Source organism: Ceratotherium simum, chromosome 21 (assembly GCF_057802395.1).
Source record: "Ceratotherium simum simum isolate JZ-2026a chromosome 21, ASM5780239v1, whole genome shotgun sequence".
Classification (NCBI taxonomy): domain Eukaryota; kingdom Metazoa; phylum Chordata; class Mammalia; order Perissodactyla; family Rhinocerotidae; genus Ceratotherium; species Ceratotherium simum.
Window position 1 is genome coordinate 33513751 of NC_141920.1, and position 17099 is coordinate 33530849.

Sequence of the window (17099 nt, forward strand, 5' to 3'; positions counted from 1 at the left end):
TGGTGGTCTAGTGGTTCAGATTCAGTGCTCTCACCGCTGTGGCCCCAGGTTCGTTTCCCAGTCACGGAAGCACACCACCTGTCTGTCAGTTGTCATACTGTGGTGGCTGTGTATTGCTGTGATGCTACAAGCTATGCCACCAGTATTTCAAATACCAGCAGAGTCACCCATGGTAGACAGGTTTCAGTGGGGCTTCCAGACTAAGACTACGAGGAAGGACCTGGCAACCCACTTCTGAAAAAATTGGCCATGAAAACCCTATGAGTAACAGTGGAGCATCGTCTGATTGAGAGGATGGTGCAAAAAAGACCAGGTAGGGCTCTGCTCTACAGCACTAACAACAAAACGTTAGGTTTAGATGTACAATGTGTGGACTTGAAACACTTATATATTGCAAAATTATTACCACCACCACATTAGCTAACACCTCCATCCCTTCACATAATTACCATTTCTTTTTTGTGGTGAGAACATTTAAGATTTACTCTCAGCAAGTTTGAAGTATATAATACAATATTGTTAACTATGCTGTACATTAGATCCCCAGAACTTATTCATCTTATAAGTGAAGTTTGTACACTTTGACCAGTATCTCCCCATTTTCCCCAGCCCCTGGCAACCACGATTTTACTCTCTGTTTCTACTAGTTTGTTTTTTTTAGATTCCACATATAAGTGACATCACACAGTATTTGTCTGGCTTATTTCACTTAGCTTAATACACTCAAGATCCATCTATGTTGTCACAAATGGCAGGATTTTATTCTTTCTCATGGCTGAATAATATTTCAGTGTGTGTGTGTATCATATCTTCTTTATCCATTCATCTGTTGACAGACACTTGTGTTGTTTCTGTATCTTGGCTATTGGGGATAATGCTGCAATGAACATGTGGGTGCAGATATCTATTCAAGATACTGATTTCATTTCCTTCAGATATATATTCACATACAAAAGGTCTACGTTTTTACACTCCCCTTACATTTTATATTTTTGATGTCACAATTTACATTTTTATAATGTATATCCATTGAAAAATTATTTTAGTTATAGTTATGTTTAAAACTTTTGTCTTTTAACCTTTATACTAGAATTATAAGTGATTTACCCACCACCATTACAATATTATTCTGAATTTAACTACAGATGGTACCCAACTTACGATGGTTTGACTTATGATTTTTCAACTTTACAATGGTGAAGCAATACACATTCAGTAGAAACTGCACTTAAAATTTTGAATTTTGATCTTTTCCCAGGCTAGTGATATGCGGTATGATACTCTCTCATGATGCTGGGCTGCAGCAGTGAGCTGCAGATCCGAGTCAGCACCTGATTGTGAGGGTAAACAACTAATACACTTACAACAATTCTGTACCCATACAACCATTCTGTTTTTCACTTTCAGTACAGTATGCAATAAATTACATGAGATATTCAACACTGTACTATAAAATAGGTTCTGTGTTGGGTGTGTTAGTTGATTAGCCCAACTGTAGGCTACTGTAAGTGTTCATAGCACGTATAAGGCAGGCTGGGCTAAGCTACGATGTTCAGTAGGTTAGGTATATTAAATGCATTTTCAACTTAGGATGTTTTCAACTTATGATGGGTTTATCAAGACTCAACCCCATTGTAAGTCGAGGAAGATCTGTATATATTTACCTTTATCAATGAGTTTTATATTTTCATATGCTTTCACATTACTAATTAGCTGATTAGTAGCTTTCATTTCAGCTTGAAGAATTACCTTTAGCATTTCTTTTTTTTTTTAAGTTTTATTTATTTATTTATTTATTTATTTTTTGTGAGGAAGATCAGCCCTGAGCTAACATCCATGCTAATCCTCCTCTTTTTGCTGAGGAAGACCGGCTCTGAGCTAACATCTATTGCCAACCCTCCTCCTTTTTCTTTTTCCCCAAAGCCCCAGTAGATAGTTGTATGTCATAGCTGCACATCCTTCTAGTTGCTGTATGCGGGAAGCGGCCTCAGCATGGCCAGAGAAGCTGTGCGTCGGTGTGCGCCCGGGATCCGAACCCGGGCCACGAGCAGCGGAGTGCGTGCACTTAACCGCTAAGCCATGGGGCCAGCCCCACCCTTTAGCATTTCTTGTAAGACTGGTCTAGTAGTGATGAACTCCTTCAGCTTGTGTTTCTCTGGAAAACTCTTTTTATCTCTCCTTCACTTCTGAAGGACAAGTTTTCTGGGGAGGGTATTCTTGGTTGGCAGCTTTTCTCTTTCAGCACTTTGAATATATCATCCCACTTCTGGCCTGCAAAGTTTCTGCTGAAAAATCCACTGGTAGTTCTATGGGAGTTCCCTTGTAGGTAACAAGTTGCTTTTCTCTTGCTGCTTTTAAGAATCTCTCCTTGTCTTTAACTTTTGACAATTTAATTATTTCTTTTTCCCCCAAAGCCCCAGTAGATAGTTGTATGTCATAGCTGCACATCCTTCTAGTTGCTGTATGTGGGACGCGGCCTCAGCATGGCCGGAGAGGCGGTGCATCAGTGCGCGCCCGGGATCCGAACCCAGGCCGCCAGCAGCGGAGCGTGCCCACTTAACCGCTAAGCCATGGGGCCGGCCCTGACAATTTAATTATTATGTGTCTCGGTATAGGTTCATCTTATTTGGTACTCTTTGGGTTTCCTAGATCTGGATGTCTGTTTCTATCTCCAGATTAGGGAATTTTTCAGCTATTATTTCTTTGAATAAGCTTTCTGTCCCTTTTTCTTTCTCTTCTCCTTCTGGGACCCCTATAATGTGTATATTGGTCCACTTGACAGCATTTCATAGGTTCATTAAGCTATCTTCCCTATTTTTCTTTTTGCTCCTGTGATTGAATGAATTCCACTGCCCTGTCTTTGAGTTCAGTGATCCTTCCTTCTGTTTGATCTAGTCTGTTGTTGAACCCCTCTAGTGAACTTTTCAGTTCAATTATTGTATTAATCAGCTCTATGATTTCTGTTTGGTACTTACTTATATTTTCTAGCTCTGTTGAAATTCTCACTTTGTTCATGCATTGCTCTCCTGATCTTGGTAAACATCTTTTTTTTTTGGTGAGGAAGATTGTCCCTGAGCTAACATCTGTTGCCAATCTTCCTCTTTTTTGGCTTGAGGAAGATTGTCCCTGAGCTAACATCTGTGCTAATCTTCCTCTATTTTATATGTGGGACACTGCCACAGCATGGCTTGATGAGCAGTGTTTAGGTCAGCACCTGGGATCTGAACCCATGAACCCCAGGCCACAGAAGTGGAGCACACAAATTTAACTACTATGTCACCAGGTCAGCCCCAAGTGAGCATCTTTATGACCATTATTTTGAACTCTGTATTAGGTAAATCACTTATTTCTGTTTCATTAAAATCTATTTCTGTAGATTTATCTTGTTTTTTTGTTTGGAACATATTTCTTTGTTTCTTCATTTTTCTTCTCTCTCTGTGTAGGTTCCTGTGCATTAGATATAACAGCCCCCTCTCGCAGTCTTGACAGATTGGGCTCAAGTAGGAGATGAACCTTGTCAATCAGCCTGGTGTGAGCTTCTGGTTGTCTCTCAAAATTTTGTGATTGTCCAAGCTGCCATCTTTGTCCATAGTGGCTCCCAGTAGTTGAGGTGTGCCAAGACCCATCAATGTCCCAAAGGGGAGAATTGCTGTCAGCATGTAGATGTAGGCTGATTAGAAGCCAGATCCTCAGGCAGCAGATGGAAAAAGTATGTAGTTAAGCCCCTTCCAGGGAAAAACTAGGAGATGGGCATTCTGCCTGCTCTCTCTAAGTTGAGCCCAGGTGTACAGCAGCAGGGGAGTGGTCTTACACCGTTTAAAAACTGCTTCTTTGTTTGCTATAGTCCTGTGGGACACATGAATGCAATTCCCACTGGCTATTCAAGCCAGGTGATCCAGAGTCCTGTCCCTCAGGCAGCAGCCACAAAAGCTGGGGTGCCAGACATGTATACAATCGGGCAATCTGATTTTATCATTGGAGCTAACCACAGGGAGAAGGTAGGGGAAGTACCCACCAGCTTTCCTGGCCTCCTGGGAGGATTACAGCCAGCCCCTATATGAGTAAATCAGAAGCCAGCCAGACCCTCAGGCAGCAGCTTGTAAAGTGTGCAGTCACACCCCTCAGGGAAAGACAGAGATTGGTGTTTTTGTCTGCTACCTCTGCACTGAGCCCTGAGGGTATAGCATAGCCACAGGGTAAGTGCTCCTGCGCTGTTAAGAACTGCTTCTTTGTTTGCTACAGTCCTGTGGGTCTTGTGGACCCAAACCCCATTGGCTTTCAGATGTCAAAATTTACTTTAGTGGAGCTATTTTAAAATGGAGTTGGAGCTGCCTTTCTGGAGAAACTGCCTTGCTGTCTTGATTCTTGGACTCAGCCAAACCTTTGGATTGGGTCAAAGAGACAATTGTTTTACAAGCAATTGTTTGAGAAGTCAGCAGGAGAACGGAGAACTGACATCCTGATCACAAATATATGATTGTAGACTTTTTGAAGATAGAATCAATAGTCAATGTTTAGCCAAGACTAGCTTCTACCTCCATCTCCAATGAAAAATTCTTGGTAATACAAACCTCCCTTCTTTGCCTTTAAAAGCCCCAGACTTTTATTCCCTGGTGGTGTCACCAACTAGTGCCCCGCGGAACTCAAGGGTGGGTTTGGAAGCATTTAACTGTTGTTATGTTAAAGAGACAACCAGTAGCCACCCTGAAGGTAAGCAAGCCTCCCTACAAGAGCTGCACCCATGACCTTACCTTATTTTTAATGCGAAGATCTCTTCAAGAGATGAAGCCTCATTACCATAATCTGCAGTGTACCTGCCTCTCTCCCTTTTGAATATTCATTCCCCAACCAAATAAAAGTTTCTCCTTCCCTTTGTTTGGGGATGCCATGACTTTGGAAATGATTCCTCATGGCCTCCTATTTACTGCAAATACACTTTACTTTGTGAGACAACTTCCACAGGTGTAGTCTTATTTAACTCACCAGGAGGTGAGCCCACTTGGTTTGGCATCAGTGGGACACCATTTGGGTTTCTACCTGAATCTGTGCTCCCTGAATTCCAATTCTTTGATCTCAAATAAACACTTTGCCTCTCTTTTTTTTTCTTTTGTGAGGAAGATCGGCCCTGAGCTAACATCCAATGCCAATCCTCCTCTTTTTTCCCTCAGGAAGATCGGCCCTGAGCTAACATCAGGGCCCACCTTCCTCCACTTTATAGGGGACGCCACCACAGCACGGCTTGACAAGCAGTGCGTTGGTGCACACGTGGGACCTGAACCTGCGCCACTGGGCCGGCCCTGCTTTGCCTCTTAAACTGTTTTTTTTTTTTAAGATTGGCCCTGAGCTAACATCTGTTGCCAATCTTCCTCTTTTCTTCGTTTTTTCTCCCAAAGCCCCAGTAGATATTTGTATGTCATAGTTGTACATCCTTCTAGTTGCTCTACGTGGGACACCACCTCAGCATGGCTTGATGAGTGGTGCGTAGGTCCATGCCCAGGATCCGAACTGGTGAACCCTGGGCTGCCGAAGTGCAGCACGCAAATTTAACTGCTATGCCACCGGGCCGGCCCCTAAACTGGTTTGTTTTTGAGGGTTGACACAAAGCTAACTGTTTTAGGGGCCTGTCCCTTGAGTGGGAATCTTGAAAGTTGGGGTGCCAGATGTGTGGTCCTCAGGGAGAAGTTCAGGGAGTTGGGGTTGGGGGTTCCCTCCTGACTGGCCAGGGGTGGAGTTGATGTGAGAGTCTCAGCCTTTCCTACCTGCTCTGATGAAACTGGCAAACAACCATTGATGATTAAGCAGCTAGTAACTGTGGGGGATTGGAATTTGGCAGCTCACAATATGTCTCTGCCTGAATGACATTTTGGCCCCCACCCCCACTAACTAAAGGAGTTTGGGATGGGAGGCCTGCCCCCAGAATACGCCATCACCATAGACATCTCTGGTGTCTGGGTGGGTCCATGCTAAGTCCATTCTTAGTTCTGGTTACCCTTTATGAGAGACATTTACATTTGAAAAGAAAATCTCCATCTGTAAAGGCATCTTCTTCCCTGTACCAGGAAGAAGAGGGGGATGGCCTTACCTAAAAACTTATCAGAACAGATGATAAACTTACCCATTGTTAACCGTGCTGTTTAGGTAATATGCTACCTGACTCCCACTAGGTTCCTATAGGTAACATCCCCTGGAGTCAAGGTCACCATGATAATGGGTGTTCGAGCTATTTTTTTTCAGGAACTGAACTGCTTGTCCACTTTGGGCAGATTGAGACCACCAACCCATCAACTAGGCTCTTTTGATGGCAAGAGGTTGGAACTCCACCCTCAGGGCATGCTAATGCCGCCATTCTGTGAACGTGTGTCCTAAGAAGAGGCATGAAGACTGACTACGCTTGCGCAGATCATCAATTACCTCATCTCTCCTCACCTCCATTCATTTCAGACCACCTTGCCCCGGTCGCCATAAATACCCAAGTCCCTATTTTTGGAGAGGCAGATTTGAGACTTGTTCTCCCGTTTTCCTCATTTGGTTGCCTTGTGGTTAAACCCTCTCTCTACAATCTCATCGTCTCGGTGATGGGCTTTCTGGGTGGCGGGCAAAAACGGACCTGGTGTGATAACACTGATGTAGTATTTTCTCATTTGTCTGACGTGTAGGAGTCACTCAGCTAGTTTCTGGATTTCTCAGAGGGAGTTGCTCTGTGTGCAGCTGTATATTTGGTGCATTTGTGGGAGGAGGGAAGTTCAGGACCCTCCTATGTCACCATCTTGGTCCCCTCTTCTCGTATGAAGCAAATCTTTCTGGGCAGTCATTCATTTATCAGTTGTATATGGAAAAGCCAAAAATATATTCTTTTTTAATATGTAAAAAATTGCAAAAGCAATACTAAATACTAAAAAGCATGTCCTAAAAACCTGATCATTAAGATCCATATTGCTCTAAATGTTCCTGATTTTGGAATGTATTGGTATGATTTTGGAAGTGCAGTGCTAGAAAGGACTCTAGTATATCTAATATCTTTACTTGAAATATAATGTCGCCTCTAGGCTAGTATTAACTTTTGTAAAATAGATTACAGAGTTTTCTTGGATTTACTTATGTAGCACAGGTCAGACGGCAAGAAATGTCAGTCCCTGAATAGCTCCTTAAAAAGTAACTGATTACCGTTAACTACCTCTATTAACATTTATTAGGCACCCACTGCTTTTTGACCCTTTATGAGGAAGGGCAAAATCTTTGAAGCATAAGAAAGTAATATCATGTACTTTCTCCACCCCCTACTCTTTTATTTTTGCCTCTTGTACAGTTCCATTAATAACCTGGGCTTTTGGCCTTTAGCTGAGATATTAAAACAAGACTGGAAAGATTTTGACATTTCATTTTCACATTGACAGAAAAGTAACAAGGCACTAAAGAAATTTTGTTTCAAAATGTGAGTGGGCTCAACCTGTTGTATGTTTGATCCACTTAGTGTTATCATACTAAGCCAACAAACTTAAAAACAGAGAAATTAATCCAGAGGGTGGAAGAAATGAGAGCAGCAGGTTCTTTGCCTCTGGGAGTACTTCCCCCAAATAATTAAGTAGGTAAAGTGGCCTCTCCCAGTTCTTTTCCATCACCTGTGAGCGACACAAAGTAGCTAAAGCCACATAGTGACAGACTCAAGGAAGAGAGGAGGCAAAGATAAGAAAGAATATGATTGATTTAAATCAGGAGTCAGCAAACTACATACAGCCCACAGGCCCAATCTGGCTCACTGCCAGTTTTCTGTATGGCCATGCAAGGTAAAAAATGATATTTCCATTTTTAAATGGTTGGGGTTTTCAGAAAAGCAAAAGAATAATAATTTTGTGACATGTGAAAACTACATGAAATTCAAATTGCAGTGCCCATAAATGAAGTTTACTGGAACACAGTGTGGGGGATCAGAATTGGCCACCCCAAAATGTGTCTCTGGTGTGAGGATTATTTTGGGCTGGTTACTTTTAAAGATTTTATTTATTTATTTTTCCCCCCAAAGCCCCAGTAGATAGTTGTGTGTCATAGCTGCACATCCTTCTAGTTGCTGTATGTGGGACGCGGCCTCAGCATGGCCGGAGAAGCAGCGCGTCGGTGCGAGCCCGGGATCCGAACCCGGGTCGCCAGCAGTGGAGCGCGCTCACTTAACCACCAAGCCACGGGGCCGGCCCCTGGGCTGGTTACTTTTAAAACTGCAGACACAGGAAAAGCTCTGAAAACCAAGTAAAAGTAGAAGTTATCCTTTGTAAGAGACATTTACATTTGTAAGGGAAATCTCCATTTGTAAAGGTATCTCCCTGTGTGTACCAGAAAGGGGGATAACTGTATCTCTAGAAACTCTTATCAATGCAGAAGGCAAGGACTTAAATCTGCATGATATCCTTACTCTTGTTTACTGTGCTTTTCTGGTAATCTCCCATAACTGACTCCCCCTACCCCCAACATCCTCCTTTGTCTTTAGCTGAAGATGGTATTTAAGATGAGAGCCATGGCCATTTTGGAGAGTTACCCAGTTTCCTGGGTTTCTCTCACACGTTATAAAGCTTTGTTTGATTTTATCCTGTTATTCTGTCTCATGTCTATTTAATTCATAGCCCAGCCAGAAGGACCTAGAGTGGGTAGAGGATTTGTCTTCCTCCCCTACAACAGCCCTGCTAAGTTGTTATGTATATAGTGCTGCTTTCACACTATAGCAAAGTTGAATAGTTGTGACAGAGACCATATGGCCCTCAAAGCCTAAAATACGTGTTCCTCGGCCCTTTAAGAAAAACTGTGCTGGGCTGGCCCAGTGGCTTAGCAGTTAAGTGCACGTGCTCTGCTACTGGCGGCCCGGGTTCGGATTCCGGGCATGCACCGATGCACCGCTTCTCCGGCCATGCTGAGGCCGCGTCCCACATACAGCAACTAGAAGGATGTGCAACTATGACATACAACTATCTACTGGGGCTTTGGGGAAGAAAAAAAGGAGACGGATTGGCAATAGATGTTAGCTCAGAGCTGGTCTTCCTCAGCAAAAAGAGGAGGATTAGCACGGATGTTAGCTCAGGGCTGACCTCCCTCACAAAAAAAAAAAAAGAAAGAAAGAAAGAAAAACTGTGCTGACCACGGATTTAGTGAAGCCATGAGAGGGACTGTGGGGCAAACAGAACAGGAGAGCAGCACTTTGGAGCAGCCACAGCATAGCCGGGAGCTGGTTCAGAGGAGAAGCAACAAAAGATGTCATGTGAAATCCAGAGCTCCTTCTCAGTCCTCTAGACCTGTTGGCAGCATCTGACATGGTTGACCCCTCTCCTTGCAACAGTTTTCCTCACTTGGCTTCTAGGACACACCACTCTCTTGGTTGCCCTCCTACATTATCTGGCCTTTCTTCCTTCATCTCTCTTGCTGCTTCCTCTTCATCTCTAAGATGAATGCTTAGAACAACATTGGCATGCCCCAGGGCTCAGCAGTTACGCTTCTTCCTTTTGTCTACACTCACTCCCAGGGTGGGTGTTCCAGGGATTTGGGGACTGATCAAAGAAAAAGATATGACCATGAGGTAGCATTAGCACATACATGCTTTATTGGGTGACATGATGCTCTGACAGGTTTGCGGGGGGGGGGGGGGGGGGAGGTGTCCCTCACAGCAGGAATCTGTCCAGAAGCTACACTATGAAGGTTGCTACTCTGAAGGCGAGGAGGGCAAGGGAACTCCCAGGGAGAGGGGCCTTGTGTCTTGGAAACAACACTGGGCAGCACGGCAGGGAGTTGCTGGGCCTGAGAGCTCTGAGAGGCAGGAGTCTTATAACTTATAAGGCTTGGGGTCTTATAACCACACAGTTCTATCTTATTAATGCCAGTGTCACCGACTAGTGCCCCCAGGAACTCAAGGGTGGGTTTGGAAACATTAACTGTTTTTCCAAGTTGTTTTTTTCCCTTTTGTTATGTTAACACCAACCACACTGAGCCAGACCTAGCCTCACCACAAGAGCTACACCCACGACCTTTGCCTTATTTTTAATGCTAAGATCTCTCCAGGAGGAGCTTAGGCCTCATTACTGTAACCTGCAGCGTATGTGGAAGCATGTTTTCCAACTGAGCCTGCACAAGCGAATACCCACCTCTCCCTTTTGAATATTCATTCCCTATCCGAAATAAAGGTCCCTGCTTCCCTTTGTGCAGGGGTGCCATGACTTTGGAAATGATTCCTCATGGCCTCCTATTTGCTGCAAATACACTTTACTCTATGTGAGACAACTTCCACTGGTGTAGAGTCTTATTTAACTCGCCAGGAGGCGAACCCACTTGGTTCGGTAACACCAGAAGATGCTGGGTTTAGTTTGGCAGAGGTATGCAAAGAAGGCAGGCCCTAGATGTCTAAAAATTTGCTTATTTGGGCTATGTTTAAAATAAATGGATGTGTAAAATTTTGAGTTTGGTGCTGGTGGGCTTGTAAGCTAACCGTTCTCAGCCTATGTTGAAGAAATAAACAACCTAGGGGCCAATGCACAGAGGCCATCTTTGGCTCATTTATATAACACTAGATGATCTACCCAGTCTTAAGGCCTTAAATACATCTCTATGATGATGACTCCCACATTATGTCTTTAGCACAGACCTTTTCCTTGAGCTCCAGGCCCCTATACCCAACTCAACACTTAACTTGGTTTCTAGTCACATCTCAAACTTAACATATCCCAACCTGAACTCTCCATACCTCCCCTCCCAAGCCAGTCCCTCCTGCAGTCTTACTCATCTCTGTTCTTCCCAGTTGCTCAGGCCTGAAACCTTGGTATCATCCTTGACTCCTCTCTTCTCCTCATGCCACACTAAATCCATCAGCCCTGTCAGCTATCTCCAAAGTAGATCCAGAGTTTGACTACTTCTCTTCACTCTGGGTGCCACCACCCTGGTCCAAGCCATCAAAATAACCCACCAGGATTATTGCAGTGGTCTCCTTACTGGCTTCAGTGTTTCTGCCTTTGCATCTCCTATAGCCTTCTTTCAACTCAGCAGCCGGAGTGTTGTTATCATGTAGAGTAAATCATGTTAGTCCTCTGCTGAGAACTCTCCAATTGCAAAAGTGAAAATCCTTACCAGGATCTACAAAGCCCTGTGTGATCTGGCCCCTGCCACCTCACCTCCTATGATTGTTGAAACTGGAAAACAGTTAGCCATTGATAATTAAGTAGTTAGGAACTAAAGTTTTTTTTTCCTTTTTTGCAATTACTGATTGTAGCTTTTAGGTGTTCCCCCACCCATTGTTAACTGGGCTCTTTAGGCAATATGCTATCTGACTCCCACTAAATTCTTATAGATAACATCTCCTTGAAGCCTGGGTCACCATGCTAATGGATGTTTGAGCTGTTTTTCAGGAATTAGAACGCCTTGTCCACTTCAGGCCAGTTGAGACCACCCACTCATCAAGTGGGCCCGCGCAGATGTCCGATAAGTGACCTTTTGACGTCAAGAGGCTAAAAACTCCACCCTTGGGTCATGCCAACACCGCCATTTTGTGAACATGCATCCTATGAAGAGGCACGAAGTCTGACTATACTTGCGCAGATCATCAATTACCTCACCTCTCCTCACCTCCAATCATCTATCTCCACATTTCAGACCACCTTGCCCCCTACCCAATAAATATCCCTGAGTCCCTATTTTCGGGGAAGCGGATTTGAGATTCATTCTCCCGTTTCCTCACTTGGCTGCCTTGTGATTAAACCCTCTCTCTGCTGCAATCTTGTCGTCTCGGTGTTTGGCTTTCTGGGCGGCTGGCAAAAATGAACCTGGTTCAGTAACACTGTCCCCCACACAGGCCTCCTTGCTTTTTTTCAAACATGCCAAGCATGTTGCTGCCTCAGGGCCTTTGCAACCGCTGTTCTCTCTGCCTGAAGGGTCCTTCCCCAGCATGTCCACATGGTTCACACCTTCACTTCCTTTAGGTCTTCACTTTCTCAACGAGGCCTGTTATGTGTCCAAGTGTCTGGTTCCTGAGCTACAGAGTAGTAATTATTGTAGTTAGTTAATTATTTTAGCACCTGACATCTCCCAATTATACTATATTTTACAATGATGTGTTGTGTATTTTCATTTTGTAATGATAGGATCCTTTCTCCCCTCCTGTCCCATCTCAGTGCATAACTCTTCCTTGATAAAATATTAGAGACTGTAACAATTAAAGTATTCAAATAAGAAAAAGACTCTGAGATACAGGTGACTGCATCTGCAGGAGGCTTTGGGAGACGGAGGCAGAGGCCATTTGTTTCTCACTGTATTAGATATCTAGGGCTGCCGTAACCAAGTACCACAAACCAGGTGGCTTAAAACAACAGAAATTTATTCTCTCCCAGTTCTGGAGGCCAGAAGTCCCAAATCAAGGTGTCAGTAGGGCCATGCTCCCCATGACAGTTCTAGGGAGAATCCTTCTTTGCCCCTTCCAGCTTCTGGTGACCCCAGACGTTTCTTGGCTGGTGGCAGCATAGCTCCAACCTCTGCCACCATGTTCACATGGCTGTGTTCACTCTATGTCTATGTCATCACATGGCATTCTCCTGTGTGTGTAGCTGTATCCAAATTTCCTTCTTCCTATAAAGACACTGGTCATGTTGGATATGGGCACCCTAAAGACCTCATCATAATTTGACTGTAGCTGCGGAGACTCTATTTCCAAAAAAGGTCACCTTCATAAGTGCCAGAGGTCAGGACTTCAACATATCATTTTGGAGCAAACAATTCAACCCATAACACTCACTATAAACCGTTGAGGACTACTTAATGTTTTTACCATCAACATACAGTCATGTGTCACAGGACAGCATTTCTGTCAATGATGGACCACATATATGATGGTGGTCCCATAAGATTAGTACCACAGAGCCTAGGTGTGTAGAAGGCTATACCATCTAGATTTGTGTAAGTACACTCTGTGATGTTCACATAATGACAAAATTGCCTAATGACACATTTCTCAGAACATATCCCTGTCCTTAAATGATGCATGACTGTATATAATTATAGTATTGTTAACTATAGTTCCCACGCTGTACATTAGATCCGCAGAACTTATTCATCTTATAACTGGAAGTCTGTGCCCTCTGATCAACATCTCCCCATTTCGTAGTTTACTATATTTTAAGCGGGGGTTTTATTTTACTTTGGGGTTAATTTTTTCTCTATTTTATATTGAAGTGAAAAACAGAAGAATATAATGAAATCTGCTACACAGATAATTTGGGGGATGTTCTGTTTTAAAAATTTACAACTCAGTATAAGGTAATTCCATACACAGAAATGTACCAAAAAAATTACTAATATTGTATTTTAAACAGAAAACCATGAATAACATTTCATGGTTTAATGACTTGCGTGACTATTTTTAATAGGCAAAAGACTGTCTCCAAACAATAAGTAAACTAAGAGCTCAGGCAATTATTCTTGATGGCCCTGGATAAAACTAGATTACCATAAATTGATAGTACAGAAGTTGAAGAAACAATTAAACACAGTTAACTAGAATTAACTTAGAAAAACTAAGAAAATATTAGACAAATACCATAAGGAATAGAAATAACACCTATCAGAGCAAGAAATGTAAAAAACACAGAGAAAAGCAAGTAAGATTGTATCCTCAGCGCCAACTATTAAAAGCAGATGCAGCACAGACTGAATGCATACAGAGCAGAGAGAAGAAAAATCCTGAGACAATGAGAAACTGTCTTAAATTACGAAGAAGTGGCAAGAGTGAATAAAGGTAATTCAGCAAGTATAGGAGAGACCAGAATACTGCCCACTCCCCCTGGACAGGGTTATCCAGAATGTCTCTGTATGAGAACTGTAGGTGTTTGAGTCCAATATGATTGTTTTTAAAACAATTATCCTTTTTACATTGCTAGTACAAAATTTTTAGTTTTTCTCTATATATCAGTATTTCAATGTGTGTGTAGGAAATTTGATAAATACCCAGATCTACAATGATGTCCAAATTCAATTGGCCTTTCCCTTTCCTAACTAACTGAACTAAGAGTTTAAGATCAACTTTAAGATAGGTCTGTCATCAGACAGGGCTGGGAGGGCTACTGGCAAGGCAGCAAGAACTGTTCAAATTCAATTTGACACAGAACTCAACAAAACAGTTCTGTAACATTGCAATATTAATGAATACTAATAATACAATAACTATATTAATAATGTGTGGGCCGCCGGGTGGCTTAGCCGTTAAGTGCGTGCGCTCCGCTGCTGGCAACCGGGGTTTGGATCCTGGGCGCGCACGGACGCACAGCTTCTCCACCCATGCTGAGGCCGCGTCCCACATACAGCAACTAGAAGGATGTGCAGCTATGACATACAACTATATACTGGGGCTTTGGGGGAAAACAATAAATAAAATTATTTAAAAAAATGTGTAATAATACTAACCAGTTAATTAACAATGAACTGACTTTTAATTACTTTGGATATTCCTCTAATAAGCGAGTTTCTTAACCTCTCTCTGCCTAAGTTTCCTGATCTGTAAAAGTAAAGTTAATCATGGAACCTATCCAGAGTTGTTGGGAGGATTAAATGGGATAACGCGCTATAGCCTGGATAGTAAACACTCTTTTCGGGTAAACAATTAGTAATTGCTATTGGTGACATTTTCTAATACCCATATTTTTTGGCATATGCAATGCTCAAAAGAGGGAAAGGAGCAGGGAGATGGTGTGTATTAATTACTTCTTCTGTACCAGCCACTTTAGCAATACTTAAACCTCCCAGGAGGGCCCCCAGAGCGCTGCACGCACCTCGGACGGGGCCGTCTGCAGGTCACAGGCCTCGGGGGATTTCAGGTCGCGGCCTGAGATGGCTCCTGTCCTCTCCCCGCCACGTCAGCCTCGCGGTCATCCCCCTCTCCTCGTTCCTCTCCGCCCCTCCCCGTGGACCTTCGCTCCCGACTACTGGAGAGACGCGGCGCCGCGCACCCATCCCTACCGGAGGCCCACGCAGCCTAACGGCACGCGCCTCCGGCTGCAAGCCCAGCTGCAAGCCCAGCTGCGACGGTGTCGCAAAAGCGGCGCAAAGGCTTAACGTCCTTGGCGGCTCCAGGCCACCTGTATAAGCTGAGCATGCCGGGGTTTGAAAACTAGCGTGCAGGCCGCCGACGTTTTTCGATATAGTGGGAGCTCGATGGAGGAGCGACTCGCCGGTGCCCCGGGCTGCTGAGCTCTCGCCGCCTGCGTGCCAGCAGGGCCATGCTGGCTTCGCGCGTGGCGCGCGGCTCGTGGGGGGCCCTGCGCAGCGCCGCCTGGGAGCCGGGGGCGCGGCCGGGCAAGGGGCGAGCTCGCGGGGCCCTCTTGCCGCTTGCGCCCAGCTGCCTGGGCTGCCTGGCGGGGCGCTGGTGGCTGCGCCCGGCCGCACTCGGCCTGCGGCTGCCTGGGGTCGGCCCGCGCGGTCACTGCTCGGGCGCGGAGAAGGCGGCCCCCAGGCCCGCGGCCGGAGACGGTGCCGCCGCCGAGGCTGGGGACGGGCCCGGGAGCGCCGCCAGCCTGGTAGGTACCAAGGAGGAGAGGAGGGGCAAGCCTGGGTCGGGGTCGCCGGCCCTGCGGGGCTTGGTCCTGGACGCGAGTAACGTGCTCTGGCCCGTCCGGGTCGGACGCTTCCGCTTCAGAACTTTAAAACCCTTCCCTGGAGAGAAGTTACAGCCAGGTTATTCGGTCGGGATGAATTTGAGGGGTACCAACGGGGTCCACCTTCAGTCTCGGTTATCGAATTAGAATCCCTTCCCCCCTTCTATTCGCACCCTTTGTTGGACCGGCCTCTGGATATTGCACTGGAAAAAATGCCGTCACTTGTCTTATTAAAAGCCTATTTTTAATCTGCTGAAGCGAGTCCCCAGTGTTTAGGGCAAGTCTGTGGGAACCTTCAGAAAGGTATATAGACCTTTTTGTTTGCTTGTGCAGGTTTGGTTCACTATCATTCGTCCTTTGGTAATCTTACATATTATAGAATGAAGGATAATTAAATAAGTCGTAATTCAAAGATCCTTTAACCTCTAATTATAGAAAAAGATTAAAATTCTCTTCTGGAGGGAAATATTTGTCCACTTACCTGTTGAAATACTGCCTAAGCAGAAGACACCCAGAGCACGAGTGTGAGAGGGCTTTTGATGTCATGTTAGCAAGACTCATGCAATTATTACATCTTCAATTGTTATGTCTTCAGTGGGCCCCTGTACTGCTTTCATCAGTTGTACAGCATGGGTTGAGGTGGCCACATCCTGGCAGGGGTCTCAGCTCCTGATAGCTAAAGCATGTCGAAGTTTGAATGCCGGATGCTTTGAGGTTGCCATATCCTGGCTGAAATCCTTCCCAGAACGGCAGTAGTTGGTCGAGTATGCCACAGGTTATCTGGTTGGGTAATCTGAGATTAGCTCTCTTACTTTTAATTTAGAAACTCTTACAAATTTAATGATTAGAAATTAATGAGGTACTTTGTTTTAGCTGAAATATTTAAGTGGAGCTAAAAAGAACCCCCTTTCACTGTTCCAACAACCTTGAGTCCTGTTTATTAATTCACCAAATGAAATGATCTGGCTGTTTGCAATTTTGTCTTTAATTTTCCTATAGAACATCTCTGAGATTAATTTTGGGAGTCTTTATTCTGACCTTTTGCTTTGTTATTCTTTTTCCTCAATCATAAACTATCTTTTTTTCCCCCTTCTGAGTTGCTGTGACCTTGGATCAGTATTTGACTTATTCTGTACCACAGTGTGGTCAACAGACTTATCTTTTTTCTCTGGACTCGGAAACACTCTGACCTTTGAACTTGAATTTGGAATCTGTTTCAAGAATGTTTCCATTTAATTATATAATGTCTACTTTCAATAAAAGGTCCTTGAGTAGAAGTTTGTGTTGCTTCTCGTTTGGTGATTGTTTCCCGGAGAATTTGAAGTTTTTGTGTAGCTTTCAATGACAGTGTTCTGCCACCTAACCCCGATAACCCCATTATCCCTCCCAGCTGAGGTGAACATTTCTTGCCAGGTTCTGTTTATAAGAAAAGTTAGTATCTTTAGAGAACTGCCTTTTCTTATAGGATGGTTCAAGGAATTTTGAAAGATGTCTTTA

General features: G+C 44.2%; 1 protein-coding gene across 1 annotated transcript in view; it reads left to right on the forward strand.

The window, feature by feature from the left end:
- Window positions 1–14995: 14995 nt before the first annotated feature.
- CRLS1 (cardiolipin synthase 1) overlaps window positions 14996–17099 on the forward strand; it is a 28081-nt gene continuing 25977 nt past the window's right edge. Inside the window, exon 1 of the mRNA XM_004433770.3 lies at window positions 14996–15524. Within this exon, the coding sequence (XP_004433827.1) occupies window positions 15228–15524 (297 nt within the window). The 5' untranslated portion in view covers window positions 14996–15227. The remainder of the gene's footprint in view (window positions 15525–17099) is intronic.